Source organism: Nymphalis io, chromosome 7 (genome assembly GCF_905147045.1).
Source record: "Nymphalis io chromosome 7, ilAglIoxx1.1, whole genome shotgun sequence".
In the NCBI taxonomy this organism is placed as follows: domain Eukaryota; kingdom Metazoa; phylum Arthropoda; class Insecta; order Lepidoptera; family Nymphalidae; genus Nymphalis; species Nymphalis io.
Window position 1 is genome coordinate 527,707 of NC_065894.1, and position 20,907 is coordinate 548,613.

At 32.7% G+C, this 20,907-nt stretch overlaps 2 protein-coding genes and 2 non-coding genes across 4 annotated transcripts in view; 1 reads left to right on the top strand and 3 right to left on the bottom strand.

The window, feature by feature from the left end:
• The window catches only part of LOC126769601 (terminal uridylyltransferase Tailor-like), a 598,301-nt gene that overhangs the window by 116,783 nt on the left and 460,611 nt on the right, over positions 1-20,907 (top strand). The gene's annotated exons all lie outside the window — the stretch shown is intronic.
• LOC126769623 (uncharacterized) lies at positions 4,577-20,363 on the bottom strand. Its single transcript, XM_050488497.1, has 4 exons — positions 19,836-20,363; positions 17,080-17,212; positions 15,722-15,743; positions 4,577-4,870 (listed from the first exon to the last, which is right to left on the bottom strand). Exons 1-4 carry the CDS (start codon positions 20,301-20,303, stop codon positions 4,753-4,755), a joined length of 741 nt encoding a protein of 246 aa, XP_050344454.1. The 5' UTR covers positions 20,304-20,363; the 3' UTR covers positions 4,577-4,752.
• Positions 15,410-15,481, bottom strand: Trnat-cgu (transfer RNA threonine (anticodon CGU)). Its single transcript has one exon. It is a non-coding gene; the product is annotated as a tRNA-Thr (tRNA).
• Positions 15,922-15,994, bottom strand: Trnaf-gaa (transfer RNA phenylalanine (anticodon GAA)). Its single transcript has one exon. It is a non-coding gene; the product is annotated as a tRNA-Phe (tRNA).

Below are 20,907 nucleotides of genomic sequence, written 5' to 3' on the forward strand. Positions count from 1 at the left end.
ATATAACACATGTATTAATTGTCTTTTTATAAGTATAAGAAAAACGAAAAAAAAATTCTAAGAACCATCATAAAATAAAAATTACGAAATGTTTAAGCGAACAAAGGAATCTCATAACACATTGCAAACTTTAATAATAAATAAGACAATCTGCAATCCTATGTAAAGACGCGATGATAAATGTATTTAAAACACACTGTGTGACTCAAGCGCCGTCTATTTTCTAGAATACATAAGGCTTAAATTATACGTACATGTCTTAACGAGCTGGTGCCGATATAAAAGTAGGTATGGTGTAACGATGAGTCACGTTCGTTCGACCTTGACAGACACAAAGACCACAGTATTGTGCTGAATTACTAGGTTCCGCACACGTTGGGGCACAATTAGGATAATCGATAGATTATTTTAAAAAGCCGAGATGGCCTGATGGTTAGAACGCGTGAATCTTAACCGATGATCGTGGGTTCAAACCCGGGCAAGCACCACTGAATTTTCATGTGCTTAATTTGTGTTTATAATTCATTTCGTATTTAACGGTGAAGGAAAATATCGTGAGGAAACCTGCATGTGTCTAATTTCATTGAAATTCTGCCACATGTGTATTCCACCAACCCGCATTGGAGCAGCGTAGTGGAATAAGCTCCAAACCTTCTCCTCAAAAGGGAGAGGATTCCTTAGCCCAGCAGTGACATTAACAGGCTGTTACTGTACTGTATTTGAGAAAATAAGGTTAACATACTTAAATATTATATATGCAACTTATACAACACACGGGCGGTACAAAAAATTAAGAACAACAAATAAAATACTTCACTTAAAAATAATGTGGGTATGACAAAACCAAGATGCATTATTACGTATCCTTTGTGTTATATCAATTAGAGAGCAATTGATACTATTGTCTTTAGTTAATTTACAAATTAAAATTTTGTAAGAAAAATGCAATAATCAAATAAATGAAACTTTTAAACAAATGCAAATACTATAGGGCCTTGAAAACTCCTTTAAGATGTGGTGTTTTAGGGTTTTTTTTTGTATAAAGTCAATGACTGAATATCCTTAATGCTATTAGGTAATTTATTGTATAACCGTGCTCCTTCATATCATCTACTTTTTTTTACCGTAGTTGGTTCTTGGCCGTACGAGAAATATTATTCATCTGATTAATTATCCGTTTCTGTGTTTGTCCTATTTTTGTCAACGATACTTTTGTGTTTATGTTTTTGTTCAAAATCTTTATTAAATATTGAAATGCTTTAAATATTGTTTTAATAAAATAAGTAAGTCTGGTGTCATCGTTACGATTTATTTGAATAATTATTGTATTGTACACATTTTTTACGGATATTTATATTTTAATCGAGATCATACTGTGTTTTTTTATAGTATAGGTAGGCGGACGAGCATATGGACCACCTGATGGTAAGTGGTCACCAATACCACCACCAATAGACATTGGCATTGTAAGATGTTAACCATTGCTTACATAGCCAATGCGCCACCAACCTTGGGAACTAAGATGTTATGTCCAGTAATTACACTGGCTCACTCACCCTTCAAACCGGAACACAACAACACCGAGTACTGCTGTATTGCAATAGAATATTTGATGAGTGGGTGATACCTATCCAGACGAGCTAGCACAAAGCCCTACGACCAGTAATTTTTTTATAATTTTGATGACTTTGTGGCAGAGTTGCACCTGTCGTGGTAACAAGTTGACTGTGGGCTACAGTAGCTAGTAATAGACAGCCAATATGTGTATAGCTGAGCTGAGTTCCGCGTGTCCTCTGAAGTCAACATACGTTTCTTTCGTTTGGGGTACACGAGACACTTTTATAGTACATATTTCTACCATAATACTGCGAACACACACCACTAACACAATCAGAAAGCGTGAACGTTGATCGAGGCACTATAATTTTATAAAATTTATGTAGGTAGTACTGATCCATATTATTGCCAAATCAAATAGATAGTCGCGAATAAAATTTTTTTGTTTCTTAATTTCAATCAAAAGGCAAAAGTGATATTTGTCCATCGACAGGACCATCATTAGGTCATCAAGTGCAATCCAGTGATTTGTATGTTAATGGATAATATATGATAGTTTTCGAACTATACGATTCGGTCACGACGACCATTCTCAAAGGAGAGTAGCCAACTGCGTACGAGATTATAGTGCTCAACTTTATGTGCAAACTACAGATGCACTCTGCATCCCCTCACTTTCATAATCCGATGGGAGGACGACCCGACACAAACGAAGAGTGTTCAGGACAAGATTTGTCAATCTTTAAAACCGAATGAAAACGAAGGTAGAAATGGTAGCTTTGTCGTTAGAGAAGTTTCTTAACGCTACCGTGAACAAAAGTGCATATTCTGTAATAACTCACTTTGTATGTCACTCGTGAAATGTACAAAATCGACTTACAGTTATAATTATTATAGTCAATGTCATATTTCCTTCTGACATTTTATGATCGTTTTGTGCGGTGAGTTTCGAGTTCCGTCTTAACGAATAGCTCTACTGACCTACTGATAGGAATAAAGTTCGAAATAACAAAAACAAGAATTAATTTAATAATAGTTTTATCAATTATTTTATACAATAACACATAAAATATTGAATATATATCCAGTTGTATGGGAGTGCAGAAGGAAAATGATAAAATACAAAAAGAAGACAGTCCTACATATTAAAAATTCGACGTCAATTTATGCAAAATAAACAGTATTGCAATGGCGATAAAAGTATACCTAAATAGGCAGCCAGGTCTGTGTTAAGAATTTAAATTAGCATGCAAACAATGAAAACATTTGCGAATTAATAAAGGAACTCGGTATTCAAGATAGCGCTTACAAATGATCAATAACTACTATACATATTCATGAACGATGAGCTATTCGACAATTTTAAATATTTAGATTTCATTTACAATTTAGAAAAAAAACCTAAACAATCTCTGCATAAAATAACATTATCATTAAATATATGGGTCTCTCATAGATCGTTTCAAAAAAAGTTATTTAAGGATAGTTTGCATATTACATTGTTAAATTAAAGGAAAATATCAAGTCATGGTATTCTTTAATTTACCGGAGAGCAATTCAATCAACGCGTTCAAATTTGAAGGAAATTTTTAGAAATTTATTTTAAATGAAAATGCTCAACTGGATTCAAATTTAATAATAAATAAATTCATACTTTTAATATGTAACTAGTAGTAACTTGAACAGTTTTTACAAATTAGGCATATTACGACAAACATTCGATCTGTGCTGGATAACGATAAGAAAATAAAATAGTTTTATTATATTCACATAATCGTACGTGAATATATTAATAATATTGTAGCTACCTTACATCTATTATTTTAAGATTGTAGACCTATCATGGACATGTTTGAATAATTGGGGAAAAATACGTAACTTGTCTTTAAAATGATCTTTGTCTTGTGATTAAAATGAATAAGTACTTCGATAATTTGTTATATATTCATGTTCTCTATTGTTTTATTTAAAAGCAGTAGCTCTCACTCGACTTTTTGGTCTTTCATCAATTATATTACATAACGGAGTACAATATTTATTACAATTATATAATAGTAGCTTTGAATTTAGTTATTGGTCATTCAAACATAGTATCTAATCTCAAAGAAATTTGAAAACAGGCAGTAAGGGATTATGCGATCCAATTTTAAGTCTATTTTAAGAATGTGAATTTTCAAAATCTATTCAATATTTACAATGTATATACAGGTGTATGTACATATCAATTGACAGGTATCTGTGAAAATATGCCTTTATTCATGAAATCGTGACGGGTGGCTAAGTTTATTCTAACCACAAATTAACAAGTAGCTACATAATTGCACGGAGATCACGTGATCTATTAGCAACATCGAGTTGATTTACGTAATAAATAAACAGAGTACAAGACAAATATAACAATATTCTATGTATTAACTTTGTAACTGAACGTATATGTACAGCTGATGTTTGCTGAAGTGATGTAATACTTAATGTTGATGCAAGAAAATAATTGTAACTCATGTCTATAATGTTATTCTCGGAAATCATATTTAAACATGAACTCATCTTAGTCACCGAACACCTACCTCACTGTGGTTTTGTGGGATCAGTTATGACACGACGAAGTGGATTTTATTAGAATGATTGATCACGTGAAAAGAGAAGCTTGCTTTGTGTTCTTGAATTAATATTCGAACTAACCTTGATAACTAGCGTCACTCGCCTTACAAAAACTTTTGGAACCATTTTACCGTTATTACTTGACTGAACCTTAGGCAGAACGCAAAATTTCATATTCGAAAGAAACTTTGTTATATTTCATTACTTAAATAACTTGAAAATCATTGAAATGGAAAGAGAAATAGATAAGAGAATACATATATATATATATATATATATATATATATATATATATATATATATATATATATAATAATAAATAAATATATATATATATATATATATATATATATATATATATATATATATATATATATATATATATTTTATATCAAACTGTAAATATTTCCTTCTTCAAGTATACCTAACAAAAGGCGCGGTCACGCTCCATACGGCATATCGTAATTTCTCCAAGTCCAAGGTTCCAATGTCATTGCCAAGGTTACAGATAAGCGGTTCGTCACGGCGCACGTTTAATTGCATTCCAGAGTTATCGTTGTTGCATCACTGCAACGTGATATCGAAGTGCGCCTTTTATTGCGAATTCATTCGCACCGCAATCACTTTTTCTTCGTACACTGATTGAAGGCGCGATGCCAGCCGTAAAAAGTGACTACAAAAGACTTCATTTAGATATTCCCGTCTGCTGACTCTGTAGACGATAAAGCGCTTTGAATTAATATAACCGAAGTGTTTGCTTCATCCGAACGCATTTTCAATTTTATGGCTTTATAGTTACAATATATTGTTTTTTTGTTACAGTAATATTTTTAGTGATAATGATCATAACATTTCTTTGTTTGTCTTGAACTATACCTGAACTTAAAATGATCTCATAGAAAGGATTAGTCTAACAAATTAAATATAAGCAAAGCTGAGGGCAAGATCTAAAGTGTAGACTAACATTATGTAAAGTGAACCACATTATGTCTCATTTATATGAGTACGTTGAAGTAATGGCGCTTTAATCGGCACCATCAATAGAACTTTCTAATGTGGCTGTTTATGTGCAAAACAATCGGAGTATCCGTGAGACGTCATGTGGAAAGTCACCTTCAGTCACGAACGGTTATGTCACAAGTTCATGCATTCCAATCGCTTCCACGTTGTTGCATTCGCCACGCTGAATGGCTGCGCCTGCACCGCGTGCGTGACAGCCGTACGGCGCAAATGCTTCGTTTATTTATTCAATCAGATGATATTGCAGTTGTTTTTTTTTAATTACAATGTATTTCGCTGTAGTGTTACGAATTGAGACTTTTAAAGATAAAGAAAACGAAGTCCATGATAATTTTCTATTACATTTGTTACTGATAAAATCCTAGCAAATGGCATTTATTAATAATAATTACTGTATTATCTGAATCATATAGACAAACACTTTTTCAATACAAAACCGACTACGAGTTGAGAGAATCAAACATGCTCGTTGTGGTCAAAGAGGTTTGGATTGGTACTGGTTACTGTTAAGTTTTTTTTCTAAAGCGTATTTAAAGGATTTTTTAAGTCGTTTTGTTTTAATTAATATATTTTTTATAGTTTAAAAATGAAAGTTTGTTTTTCAAATGGCGTAGAAAACTTTAGAACTTTTTAAATTTCTTAGTATATTATTATATATTCTTAGTATACATACGGTATTTAAAAAAAAACGCTTCATTTTTCTTTCTTGTAAATATTAAACAAGCGATTAAATGAATTAAAAAAAATGCTATTTTTGCAGTAGAAATAAAAACGACACTAGATTGGAATAGGCTAGATTGGAATCGTGACTTGGTTTCTAAAAGCCAATTATCATCCTATCGGAAGTGAATTCGACTTGTGGATGTGGTCACAAGTTTCTTACGTATCCGCTGATCGGTTCAACACTTGAATCTCTAATTATATGAAATCAGAAGCGAATACAGTACACAGATTAAATTGTGTATAAAAATACTTAAGGATATATACATAAGGACGAAACGCATCACATAATACTTGGTGTTTTAGAATTATAAAGGTAATTGTAATATTAGCTTCATTCGGCTTTTTTTTAACACGGTCCCTGAAAGTGTTAACAAGAGAGAAGGTCTCAGTGGTGGGACCTTTCTGGTCTTTATCTGGAACAGCTCATTTGACTATCAGATTGACGAAACCAAAATCATGCAATTTCACATAACATTTAATTTTCAATTTCAAAAAAATTCATCAACATCAGATGTTCAAGTGAAATCTGTATTTTATATTAAAAGAGAAATTGAGAGGCATCAGAAAATCTTAAATGAAAATATTAAAAACGATAACCGAGCGTTCGTTGCGAATGCCTTCTTTGGAAATGGGAAATGAAAAAAATAAGAATCAGCATAATATTATATAAAACACATCAATGAAAATTATAACTGCAGCAGCAATACTTCAAGTCTATTTATAAAATGTGGGTAAATTTTTTTCATAAATAAAATAAATGGATCACATAGTTCAGGTCTAGTCAGGACAGGCTCCAATTCTATTACAATAATAAATTTAAATTAAAAAGAAATAGTTTTACAATTTAAAAGAAATATAAGCGAAATACCACTCATCACAAGGTCTAAACCATCCGCCCGTTTGATTTACGATTAGACGCTCACTAAGAACGGATTTTACGTAAATCCTATCCAAAATACTTCTTTCTTTTTATTTACCCGTACACGTGAAGCAGCGACAATTAGCTAGTTTAATAATAAAATTATTTCTAATGATATTTATTATATAAATTTATTATTACAAAACAAACGCCATAGAGTATATATGTTAGTTTACGCATCGTACTTATGGGCTGTACATATTTTTTAATAATTTGAACCACCAGGTAGGTAGTTAGTAAGCTCGGAGTCGGACCATTAAAAATTGATTCGTTCTTCACAGGGTGTAGTTGGTGGCAGTGTGCGTTCCCATGCCTCGATCAACATCTACGATTGTATTCTTAGGAATACAGGGCATCGTTCACAATAATTTGCTAAATATTGTAATTTGTATAGTCCTAAATATTCAACACAACTGTTCGTATGCGCGCACCGTAGAGGTGGACCAAGAATGTTTTACATATGGGTTTTACTTGGCTGATATCCAAAACGGGACGATTTCGAATGCCGTAAATCAACGTTAAAGTTCATGTCACATTAAAACAACAAACATCTTGTATATATTTACAAATACCCGACTTCGCAAGGGTAGAATAAGGACATAGAAGAAGTAACCTGGTGTTATTTGGACCAGAACCCGCCGCGGGCGTACGCAGAAGTAGCCACTTAAGTTTCTCATCACTCACTTCAACAGAATCCCAGTAAGCGTTCAAAATGCCTCAGTTGTTAAATTTAAAAAAAAGTTAAGGAACGCTTGTGTGAAAAAAGTTATTATACAATTAATGAATTTATTCTAATATTCATTTTACATAATATAATTTATATAGATAATTTATACTATTTTTATATTTATATAATAAAGTATTGGTAGCACATTCTTGGTTCCTCAGTTTAGATTTAAGTTATATCTGTTTTGGTTACAATCTATAATTTAAAGTACATAATAAATTATAATAAACATTAAATTTGAATAAGGTGATCGCCTCTCAGTATTTAAGGAAAATAAGTTTTTTTAAAAACTAATAAACCTATGCTTTCATTTGACGACAATTTCGAACAAAATACGATATTTTTTACAAGATTGTTTTGTCACCAGTTGGCCATTGAGCTCAGCTCAACTGGTTAAGTATAATAAGTAAAAACATATATGTCGGAACATCAGAAGGGCCTGTAAAATGATCTTGATTGTTATCCTCCATGGTGGGCGTGATAATGGCGGAATATCCGAAAGAAAGACATGTTTCAATTTTCACTACACTGTTATTTAATTTCACAGTACAATTACACAAAATATACGGTTAAGTTGATTAACTTGGATTGAGAGCCAATAGGTTAGAAAGTGTCTGCCTCGTGTGACGGTGACAAGTGAATGATCAGCTGTCCGTACGTTTGACGACACACTACCCTGTTCGGGGTTACCCGCTCTTAAAGTAATCATTCTATTACAAAAACTAACTGTCATAAACAATTTGTTATAACAAAAAATCACAATAATTATCAGACCATTAAAAATGAGGAAACTATGATTATTACTTAATCTCCCACTGAAATTATCAACGCGTCGTCATATGTATAAAAGCATGTAAAAGCACGTCGATCTGAAAATATTTTTAGTCATTTTAAGTTCGACCCTATCTCGTCATCGCTTCGCTCCATCGCTGTGATCGTATCTCTTGTTATCGACCGCGGCGTATCATTATCGACGATCAAGTACGTGGTCACTTTACGAACTATTTGTTTATATGCACCGGCTCACCGCAGACCGATTACCATTGTATCCCAGTGTGAATATAAGATTATCCTTTTCTATTATAGAGGAAATGAAGAATAAATGACATTGGTGGTAAGGCAAAACACACTCACCAGTCGTATTTCTGTCAAACAGCAATACCTTACATTAAATTTTCTCATCCATCATCTAACCATAAACGTATTTAGCTATTTGGAAGGTATTTTTATAGTTTTCTAAGTACTTAAATCAGTAGTTAATATCTATTGCTATATGTGTGAAATGTAAGAAGGCCATTAATAACCATCTACACTAATAAATGAAGAGATGTTTTTTATAATACCTAACTGTAAAAAAAACTGCAAAACCAAAAAAAATTAAAACTTATAACAGAAAAGGGATCGCATTTCGGAGAAAGTATTCGTGTGTAATATTATATAAGTAGCTCAGCTTCGAAAGTAATAAGGAAATAAAACAAATGATATAAACATTGTTATAAATTCCAAAACAAAAAAAAAACACAACTAAAAAAGAAATCGTAAAAAGTCTAAAAAAATAATAAAAACTTCAGGGTAAACTTCGCTAAACAAGGCTGCACGTGAGGTGCTCAATAGGCTGGTCACGTTGAATGTTGGCGAACATTTGGCGAAGTTCGTCGAGCACGTGACCGACGAACGTGACCGAATTCCCGGGAGAAAACTAAGGGAGGTAAGTTCGAACACTTGGTATATTCTGTAGGTGTTTTTATGAATATTTATGATATTGAAAGTAGTTTAGATCGATTTAAGCGTAATGCAAGACAAGTTCGTAATGTTTACTAAAAGATATATTTGACAGTATGATTTAAACTTTACAACTCCTAAAAAGAACGATTTTTTTCTCGTTTTAGCCCACTTTTCATTGCCTGTAATATATTTTTCTGCGGAACTCTGAACATAAAATTTTCAAGGGTTGAATGTTAAAGGGCTTCGTGAACCGAAAATAGAATTGGTCTGATAAATTTAGCCAGTTTCCTTTCGCTCGTAGCGCTGAATAAATTAATTGTTATTATATACAAAAAAAAAACAAGTTCTTTAAAATTTTCCGATATGAAACCGCCCAAATAAATATGACGTAAATGAAAGACGACTGTTTTATATAGCAGTCAGCGGTAATCACTGTGCCGTGGACTGTTACTAAGGATCGTTACGAAACCACTATGAGTACCTTAAACTCATGAACGCACGTAGGTAATAATAGGTCTTATACTGGACAATATCTTGAATAAAGGTGTATGTATTTGATTTTATTTGCCATTAGATGGCTCTTTAACACATCGACTTCTATTTTTTTTTATTATAGCATAATAAGCGGGCAGACCGACAAATAGGCTATTTGATTGTAAGTGGTCACCACCACAAGTAGACATTGGCACCATAAGAAATATTAACCACCCCTTACATCGCCAATGTGCCACTAACTTTGAAATAACATGTTATGTCCTTGTAATAATACTAAGTATTGCTGTTTGGCGGTAGAATATGTTATGCCTACCTGATGATATGGTTGTGCCTACCTAGAAGAGCTTGCGCAAAGCACACCTACCAAGTTCTATTACGGAATCGATCGCCATGACAAGAATGATTGGTATACATTTGAGCATAGAGAATATTTTCACGCAAATCGTATCAAATAATAGTTTACAAATAAAATTTCAATACATGTATGTATAAGGCACTTTTTTATTTATTATATTTGACTCCAGAGACGCGTTGTCCGCACCTTTGGTGTATTTTATCTTTAATTTGTTTTAATGCTATTTTAATATGTCTGCATGTTTTTGTTAGATAACATCACAGTCTAATTTTTAGGATTATCATTTTATGGAAATGTGATATTTTTATTCAATTTAAATGTAAGTTTGCATTAGACGCTGTAGACTTCTTTGAATGGCAAGCATCACTGATTTTTTATGTGCATTTGTGTATATAGATCACATCGTTTCCGCCGATATAGCAAAACACCGTGAGGAATATGAGATGTTAAACAATAATCTGTTACATGTCTATCCACGACTCCCCTTTCGAATAGTAGAGTTCGAGTGATAGAATTTGATCCTAATCTTTGATATTAAATTAATATGTAAATGGAACAATGCTGAAAGCCAAGGAAAACAAAACGATTCCACACAAATATCTCAGCCTGAAGATATTAATTCAGTCTAGATATTTACTATCCCTGCCAAACAATAAATCAATAACCTCCGCATAAATAACATAAAAACCGAAACACTTTGGCTCTTGATCAAATGCATTACTGACTCATTCCACTAAATATATTTGTGTTCCAATTTTAATTATGTCTTGTCACTATCTCTTTCTTCTATTATATGAAAGAGAGAAAATACATATAATGGACTATCACACATCACAAATAAATTGTGATGTGTGATAGTCCATCAAACGAACCGTCAGCAAAAAATATTGTTTACCTCTATTTATTCCTATATCCTGGTATACATATATCTTGGTATCTTATAAGCGCGCTTAAAGCATGTTGTAAATTGATACTGGCAGGTATGAAAAGTGGATGATCCAATGTTATTACAGGCACAAGAAGTTTATAAACACCTGAATTTAGTTAAGCTGGTGGACGGTTAGCAGCAAAATGGGAATATGACTAATACCTACTATGATGTCAATATCAATTCGGACAATTATCCAACAGGTGACAGTTTACGACTTGTCCTCTATATTACAATTTATTTCTTTAGATATTTCATGTAACATGTTAATGTTCTATTGCTGTGCAAAAGCATCTCTTCTTGATGAGGTGTAGTTATTCCACCATGATGTTCCAATGCAGATTGGTGGTTAAACATGTAACAAAAATTCATTCGCTGAACACGAGATTAATTGTAAACAAAAACTAAACCTGTAATAAAACAATGGTACTACCGGTTTTGAACACGCAATCTTCGGTTCGGATTCACACGTGTTCTAGTCACTGGGTCACTTCGATTCATCACTACATATTATAAAACAAAGTCGTCGTCCGGCCGCGTCTGTCTGAACGCCATAAACTCAAAATCGACGATACGCCGATGATTGTTGTAGGTGTCGAATAAATTATTACTACTAGGAACTTTACTGGGTAACGCCGCGAAAATCAAAAGTTATATAATGGATTATTATTTTTTAGACCCTCATTTGACCCGTGCGAAGCCGGGACGGGTAGCTAGTAGAGTTTATTAAACAAAAATAAATGAATGGGCAACGTGTAAGTATGATATCAAAAAATAATTAGTCGTCTCGTATGCAATGGACACTCAACCCGAAGGGCTAATGCAGATGACGTTCGCTTCATTGAGAAATCTGCGTCAGTAGTACGTGTGTCGGGACGTTGCCCTTATACGGTTGCGAGAGAGATGTGAACCGTGCCAATTTTCAGTTGTTTTCCTTTTGTTTACTAAACTATTATTGGACTAGCGCCTCAGAATCAAACGCGGGGCTTAGTTGTATTAACAAAACCGCACTCACAATAAGATGTGTTCTTTGAAAATGACAACTAACAAATTTATTCTATTTACTTGGTAGGCCCATTCGTTATATATTCTACCGCCGATTGCGGGGCGGAGCAGATTGTGTTGCGGTTTGAAGGGTGATTGTAAGAGTAAAACTGCAGGCGCAATGGATATAACTTAGTTCGAATTGGAGGTGTAAGGCATGGTTAATGTATCTTACAATGCCAATGTCTATAGGCGGCGGTGACCACGTACCATCAGATGGCCCACTTGCCAGTCTGTCTAAATAATGCAATAAAGAAAAACTGTAATGGTTTCAATCAAATGTGTCATTTTTGAAGGATAAACAGTTTCTTGTATTAATGAATAACTTCTTAATCTAATATATCATCGAAGACGGCCTAAAAACCTCATATTGTAACTTGTTGTTTAATGTTACTCCCGAGAATTAAACTGAGACTGATGATGGGACGGTTTTAGATAAAAATGATTTTAATTGAATATTATATAATCGAATCACGTGTCAACCGCAACACGATGATAGCTTATGCCCTGGTATACACATGACATTTGAGGCTCCCCATTCCAGTGCCTTGTAGGCCTTGGCATAAATCCGGGGTTGCAGGTGAGTATAGACTAGATTCATTCACTTGTAACAGAACAACGAGCTGCTCTAACGTATCACCGTTTCACGAACAGAATTTCGAGCATCACGATTACGGCTTTATCTATTAATTTTGTTTAGGGGGGTGATAAATGCTGTCTTTTTTTGCATATCAAATCAAATGAGTAAGTAAGTAGTAAACTAAAAAGTATATAAGTATATTGTAAGTTTATAATTATATCTTTCAATAATATAATAAAAATAACGATAAAACTATTCATACAATTACATGTCGTTGGCAATAACAGAATAGTAATTTAATTCGTCTAATTAAAACTGGCGTCAGCAACGTCGGATATCGGTCAGGAATAGCTTGGAGACGCGCCAGCCGCGGGTGCACGGAAACGGATGTGACGTAACACCTGTCAATAGGTAATGCAATAGCGACGGACGATTAACATTGAAAGTTAGACATTCTGGTCACGTACTTAATATTTATAGCATCTACATTCACATATGATATGTGATCATTAATATCAACTTGCAATTACGCCCAAATTTTACTTATTAACTTATTTATGTTTCATATTAAACTTATCTACACTACACCGTTGTTGTTTGTCAATTTTTTTTGCTCCTTTGATAGAGAAAATTATTCTCTAGTTTAAGAAGATGAATATAAGGCTTATTTGATTGATACAGGAAAAAATGTGTAAGATATTTGTAATCTTCAAAAAACACAGCCCACAGAAAAGTTAGCTACACCTATTATATACCAATAGTTACATTTTATAGATAAGTCACAGTAACCGTAATTTTAGTTTAAAATTGTCTAAAATTTTAAAATTTTCTGTTGACAATTATTATAAAGCCCATTAAATTTTGCAATTCGAAATACTAGTTTTAAAAACATTACGAGACTTGTTTCCGCCCGCGGCGTCGCCTGTCCAAGAGGGGGTGAAGGGTTAGGAACCCTATGTTCTTTTCCTGACGTGTATGCAAGGTTTTATAACGATTGGTTGAGTAGTTAAAACGTGAAAGCGTAACATTTAGGACATTAAAATAAATGCGTGAAAAAAATCGCGAGGCGTTTGTACGACGCATTAGCACAGTACGAGCGAATAGATCGGTTAGCAAATGCTCGTAACTCATTGTTTAAATATATATATATATATATATATATATATATTATATATATATATATATATATATATATATATATATATATATATATATATAATATGTTAGTAATACAATTTTATTTTATTACATTCCAGTTTCAGCATTACACGAAAACTAACTAAACAATAAGTTACAAAATAAATCAGGAACAAACATCCACCAAACAAGCTTGCACGGTCAACACGGTCGTCTAAACTGAACCTGAGTAAACATACAGGATCGGGCGTGGGAAGTAACGGCGCCGTAACGGGACTGTATGTTGGATATGGTAGTCGACAGCCGTCCACCACAATCTTAACCATAACAACCCGTAATTGGTTGAACAATAAAGGCTATTTTACAATAACATATTACTGTTCAAAAGGTATCATTTAATTTTCTTAATCTTAACGGATTGCGAGTTCAAATGTCACCACTGAATTTTACTTTGCTTGAATTATATTCATAATTCAAGTCGTGCTCAGCGGCGATGAAAAACATCGTGACGAGACCTGCCTGTATGTTCATTTATATTCTGTCATGTGTCTGACCACCAACTCGCTTTGGAGCAGTTGGGTAAAATGAGCTCCACACATTCTCCTCAAAAGGGAAAGGAGGTCTTAGCACAAAGCGGCACATATACTGTTACTGCTACTATTATTACTAGGAGTAATTTATGATGTTTCCGAGTTAGGCACTCTCATAGCCCGACGGGACAACAACCCGGAATCCGGACCGGAGAGATCAGATGTAGAAACAACGGCGTTGTCAACTTACTATCTCCGAGCTACTAGTGTGAATTCTTTGAAATAAAAACCGATTTTTTATACTGGCCCGACCTAAGATTCGAACTCAAAATCTTCGAACCTTCCTGCTTCTATATATTTTTACAAATAATACTAAAAAAGTATCGGCACAGCTGGCAATAACTACTTACTTTAATTATATATATATAAAATATAAAGTCTCATTATAATTTAATTAATTTAAATGATTTAATTTTAATGAGTTGCAGTAATATTATCAATATAATATTTATCAACTAGTTATTTATTTAGCTTATCATTTAACATATTATTTTTATTGGTTTTTATTTACTGCATAGGAATGTTTTGTTATGTATTACGTCACTGATACCTCACATAATATTTCTGACTGTCTAATTAGTGAAGTGGCCAACTTATGAGACCGCAGATCCCAAGATCCTGAGTTCAAATCACGAGAACGATCAATAAAAAGTCATTCAGTTTTTTAGTCGAGATATTTGACATGTTTCATTGACCGATCTTTTTTGATAAATACTAAAATGTGTGTACGTCAATTATCGATGTATTAATATGAAAATATGATATATTAAATAATATTTTAGGTAAAAAGTGTAGTTATAAATCTAAACATTTACAGCACGCAGTAAAAAAATGTATATGGACATGACATAAAGTATCTTAATGAACTGTTCCTATCAATATCAGAAATCCAAGATTTAAAAATAAAAAAAGCATCTCTATAACAATAATTCTTAATGTTAATTTAAGAACAGATATTTACTTTTCAAATAAAATTATAAATAGGCAAAAATTTAAAAAAAAACGGGATGCCTCCTGTGAGGATTGAACTCACGACCCCTGGTTTACGAGACCAGTGCTCTACCACTGAGCTAAAGAGGCGATGAGAGACGTCGCCAAATAGTCGTTCAGATTAACCAAGGTATTATATTTTATATCAAACTTATAACAATTAACAATTTAATCTCGATTATTAAGTTATTATATATTATCGACCAATTATTTTGGTTCCACGAAATATTAAAAACCTTATAAATAACAAACAGTTCTAGAAAATCATTAATATTGTTTTTATAACATTTTACTGTTTAATTTTGATTATAATTAGTAAATATCCAATACCTTATCTCCCTTGTTGTATTATCTGTAATAAAAACAAAAAAATGGAGTAAATAGATGCATTTTTCTTATAGGACCCAAGTACTTATATTTATTTTCATAAAATAGGAAAATGCGACGAATGTAATTTTTGAACATTGGGAAAAAAAACGAAGAGAACGACTTTTATTATATACTGAAACCAAAAAAGTAAAATAAAGATATGCCGAAACCCGGGATCGAACCAGGGACCTTTAGATCTTCAGTCTAACGCTCTCCCAACTGAGCTATTTCGGCTGGTGCTTGAAATGTTAAAATAGTGGTATATATGTGAATTGAATTGAAACTATATATCGTTAACTTTTATTATATCTAAATACAAGCTTAACGCGGCATTTTTGATTCATTTAAAATAAAAAAAAAAACTAACATGTTCTACTTACTTTTTTTTTTAAATTAAACTAACGTAATTCATGAAAATAGAACCAGTGTCCAGGATGGCATAACAATTGTTTTAGACTATATACGAAATAAAATAGTGAATGCTCGCTTTTCTGGAATATTTGAATCATATTCAACCAGCTATTATTTTAAAAGCTATAAATTCTTGCGACTAAACTGTCACAATGATTTATTCAATGCCAACGCCACCTATCAAGCTCTATATGAACTAAAACATCACTCTTAAGATATTATTACTTTATGATAGAGGGCGCTTTATTATGTCAAGCTGCAAAAATATAGGCTATATTTATATACATTATTGCTAAAAATATCCTAAAATTTTAAAGCCCCAGTTACGGAGAATGGAGATACCATATTTTGATCAATATATTTTTGAATATTTTGATTATTGTAGACTTTATTGAATATCACTTTTTAACATATCAAAGTTGTCCAGCTTTAAGTTTATTATTAAGAGATGCACTGTACTGCAATGCTTTAAGAACATTAAAAGATTGTTTCTAGCAATTTCATCTTATCATAATATAGATAATATTATGTATTTTTATCATTTATTTATCATTATCATATGTATTGTTTTCTTGGACAATACAATAATAATAAAGAATAAAAATATATGGTTCATTTTTATTGATGTAAATGTAAAAAGAGCTAGTAGAAAGTATTTTTTTTATTAAAGGTACTGGGGTATCCCAATATGCCATTTGATGGTAAGTCACCACCACCCATAGATATGGTTCCTTTAAGAAATATATAATTTTTTACCATTTCTTACATGGCCATTGACCCACCAACCCGGGGAACCGATATGTTATGTCCCTTGTGCCTATAGTTACTCTATTGACATCCTTCCATTTTATCACTATATATATATATATATTGTTCTAAGATTGTTTATTTTGTTTGTAATGCATTACCAAGCTCTTCAACCTGCACAGCCTTATCTGCGGCCACCTCCCCCAAGTCATCTAAAACAACGCCAGTTTTCTTGTAGAGGTTACTGCGAAATTGCATTAATTTCTGACCTTCTTGAAATGCTTCTATTTCATCCTGTAAAATCAATGATATACACTGTAATGTTATTGAAAATATCTATTTGTGTGATATTTGAAACAATCATTTAATTTAAACACCATCAACCCATTAGTTAAGCTACTGCCAAACATTTATAGTGGTTTTCCAAAGGTAAGTAGTACGCATTTGTCCCACTAAAAAATTGTGGTATGGTTTAAGAATTTATTTCTCAAAAAAAAAAATACAATGCACTTTAAATATTTGAGAAAACAAGATTAACATACTTAAATATTATATATACATCATACGGGCGGTACACAAAAATAAAGAACAACAAATTAGACTCTTTACTTAAAATAATGTGGGTATGACAAAACAAGATGCAATATTACGTATCGTTTGTGTTATAGCAATTGGATAGCAATTGATATTATTTTCTTTAACTAATTTACACATTAAGTTTTGTAAGAAAAATACAATAATCAAATAAAAATATAAAAAATTAGTCGTTGATAATATTAAATTAAACTCTTAAAACAATTTTATAACAAATGCAAATACTTCAGGGCCTAGAGAACTGTTTTAAGATGTGGTGTTTTATGGTTTTTTTTGTATAAAGTTAAAAACTAAATACCTTTAATGCTATTAGGTAGTTCGTTGTATAACCGTGCTCCTTCATACAATATGCTTTTTTTACCATAGTTGGTTCTTGGTCGTATGAGACTTATATTATTCATCCGTTTAGTAATCCGTTTCTGTGTTTGCCCTATTTTTGTGAACAATAGTTTTGTGTTTATGTTTTTGTTCAAAATCTTTTGCACTAACAGACACGCGTTATATTTATATATTTGGAACACTGTCATCAACCCTGTTTCGTTATACACTTTTTCAGTAGGAGATAGATAATTAAATTTAATTGTAACACTGAGTCAAAGGAAGATAAACTGGTGTATGAGAGCTGATCGACTGCTAAAGAATATGGAAACAGATTGTTAAATCATCTCTGCACATTATCATGTTTCAGTTTTTGAATATGATATATTTAAGTGCATCATAATTTTTTTTTCAGCTCTTGGGTCACCAGAAGTGTGGACCAGTTTTTTAGAAATATCTTTTATGATTCTTTTTGTATCGGACGACCATGGACCCAATGTTTCAAAACCCAGCCCCGCAAATTCATAATCGTTGCATAAAAGTGAATATTTGCGGCGCTTGAGTATTTGAGCAGCTTCAGCGGCTGGCCTTACGAGACGTATTCTTGATATGAGATACTGCCAGCGTATCTACACAAGTTGCATCCCACACAAGAACACGTCCCATCGACCATGGCACTAATATCGCTCCATCGGGTCTTTTGCCATCATCTCTGCTTAAGCCATTCGGTTCCAAAGTAGCAGGAATCGATGCTGTGGCAAAAGCCCGACGAAGTATGTCATTAAGAGAACCATGGCGATATGCACGGCCAGCGCTTTTGCGGCAGCTAAGTCCATGGCGTCCGAAATGGTCCACCTGGGTACCACAGGGACATGTCAGAGGCTCGCACACCTTTAAGCCTAAGCAAAGGCATACGGCGATGCGTCTCGTTGCCCGATAAAGTACTGTCCCTAGATTTTTAGAAGGGAGAGTCTGAAGCCAGTGGCCTGACATTTACTGCAATTTAAATTAAGTCCTATGCTTTCAAAATTTTTTAAAATGTCTTTTAAGTCGCTAATGACTGTTATTACATCTCCTCCCAAAGAGCCATCATCGAGGTACCATAAATTAAATTTTGAATTTAATAATGAAATTATTGAATGTATAACCAAACTAAATATGACGGGGCCAAGCGGGTCACCTTGCTGACAACCTACTGATGAATTAATTTCGTGCTCGCCAAACAATAATTTTGTGGGAGAACCATAACATTGCCACATATAGTCGAAAATTACTGGAATTTCTTTTTGAATTTCTTTTAACAAAGCTCCCCGATCAACCGAGTTGAACGCATTCCGAACATCAATTTTGACGAAAATTTCATAATTTTCGAATTCACTTAAAAAGGTTCTAGCAGAATGGACTGCCGCTTCACATCCTCCCTGTATACCAAAACCCAGTTATTGAGGCAAGAATTTATTTTTCAATTTGCTTCTTAATATATTGCAACATATCTTAGAGGCTAGTCGCCTAATGGTGCTGCCAACTGCAATGGGACGTACTCCTCCATCTTTTTTTAATAAAGCTTCTAAATTTGCACCATAAAGGACCGGTGTGATTGTGTCTGAACTGAATTTAATTTAAATTTATTAATTTTTTTAAGTTCGTACTTGCAGAAGTTCCCCAAATTACAATCAAATATTCAAGGTGAGGTTTTACCATTGAATTAATGAATTATAAATTGTGTTATATGCAAGAAGACAAAAGCTTAATAAACTTAATTTTTGTTTCTAAATTAACAATAAATTTTTGAACATATGAAAGTGAAACATGCTTTTTAATAAATTACATAAAATAATATTATCTATATAAGTATGTATTTAAAAAAGAAAAGTAGTATATTTAGTATATCAGTTTTCTGGTTTCCATAGTACAAGCTCTGCTCAGTTTGGGATCAGATGGCCGTGTTATAATGGTGAATAATGTCCCAGGATATTATTATTATAATAAGTTTCTATGGCTTTACCTTAATATCCTTTAGTCTTGTATGTGACCTGCTGGAATAACACTGACGAAAGTGATAATCTGACCAACTGACTGGATCAGGTTGCATTACACATGGAGCTGAATTCCGTACACTTAAGTTTGGCACTTTATCACTGATTTGGCATAACTTTTTGTTCATGATAGGTGATTTAGCTGTATCCAAAGATTTTAATGTTTTTTTCGGTTTCGCGACATACTTTAACTTCCGAGATTTATTAGGCGTCTCAGGTTTATAATCGTGTAAAACAATAGGTAGTTCCCTATAAGAACCTGAACAAACGTTTGAAGAATTCGGTTTCGCGCCATCAAGCAGAGAAGACGAGGTTTCGTGGCGCGTAACATTCGAATTCGACTTATAATTTGGACGGGAACGATGTCCGACGACATTATATACCCGTGGCATAACTCTGCCGTAAGCCTTAGTACGTTTATTACCAGACCCGTCCATTTAATTTAGCTAAATCACAAATAATAACAAAATATTTTACAATAACAAACTAATTGAACCTAGCGCGTTCCTATTGTTATGACATATTAAGTTTGACAACAATATTCAAAAGTGACGTTGTGGTTTTATTTATTCCATTTTACAGAGGCAAAAGTTTTAGATTATACAGCCTAAATTCTAGAATAATGCTATTTAATGGCGTTATATACAAACTTATTAACAATATATAATTCTAATTATAAATTATTATTTTAACAACAATCAATGAATCTATATCAAAACATCACAAATATAAAAAGAGAAATTTTAATTTCTAAAATTTGTTTTGGAATACAAAATATAAATGAAAAGGTATAACAGGAATTGAATAATATAAGGAAACACTTTACACTTTAGCAAAAATATTAATAGCAGCCAAGGGTTACTTACTAGCAACCTTTAAAATACCTTTTCTTGCAGTGTTATAATAACTTATAATGCTGACCCCAAATGGCTCATTTGTACTTGCATGGCTCACCACAGTTGATTTCTTTAAAACAAAAAAATTAAAAAAATACCTTAGAAACAGTTATGTATACCATTACTTATTTATTTCTAAATAATT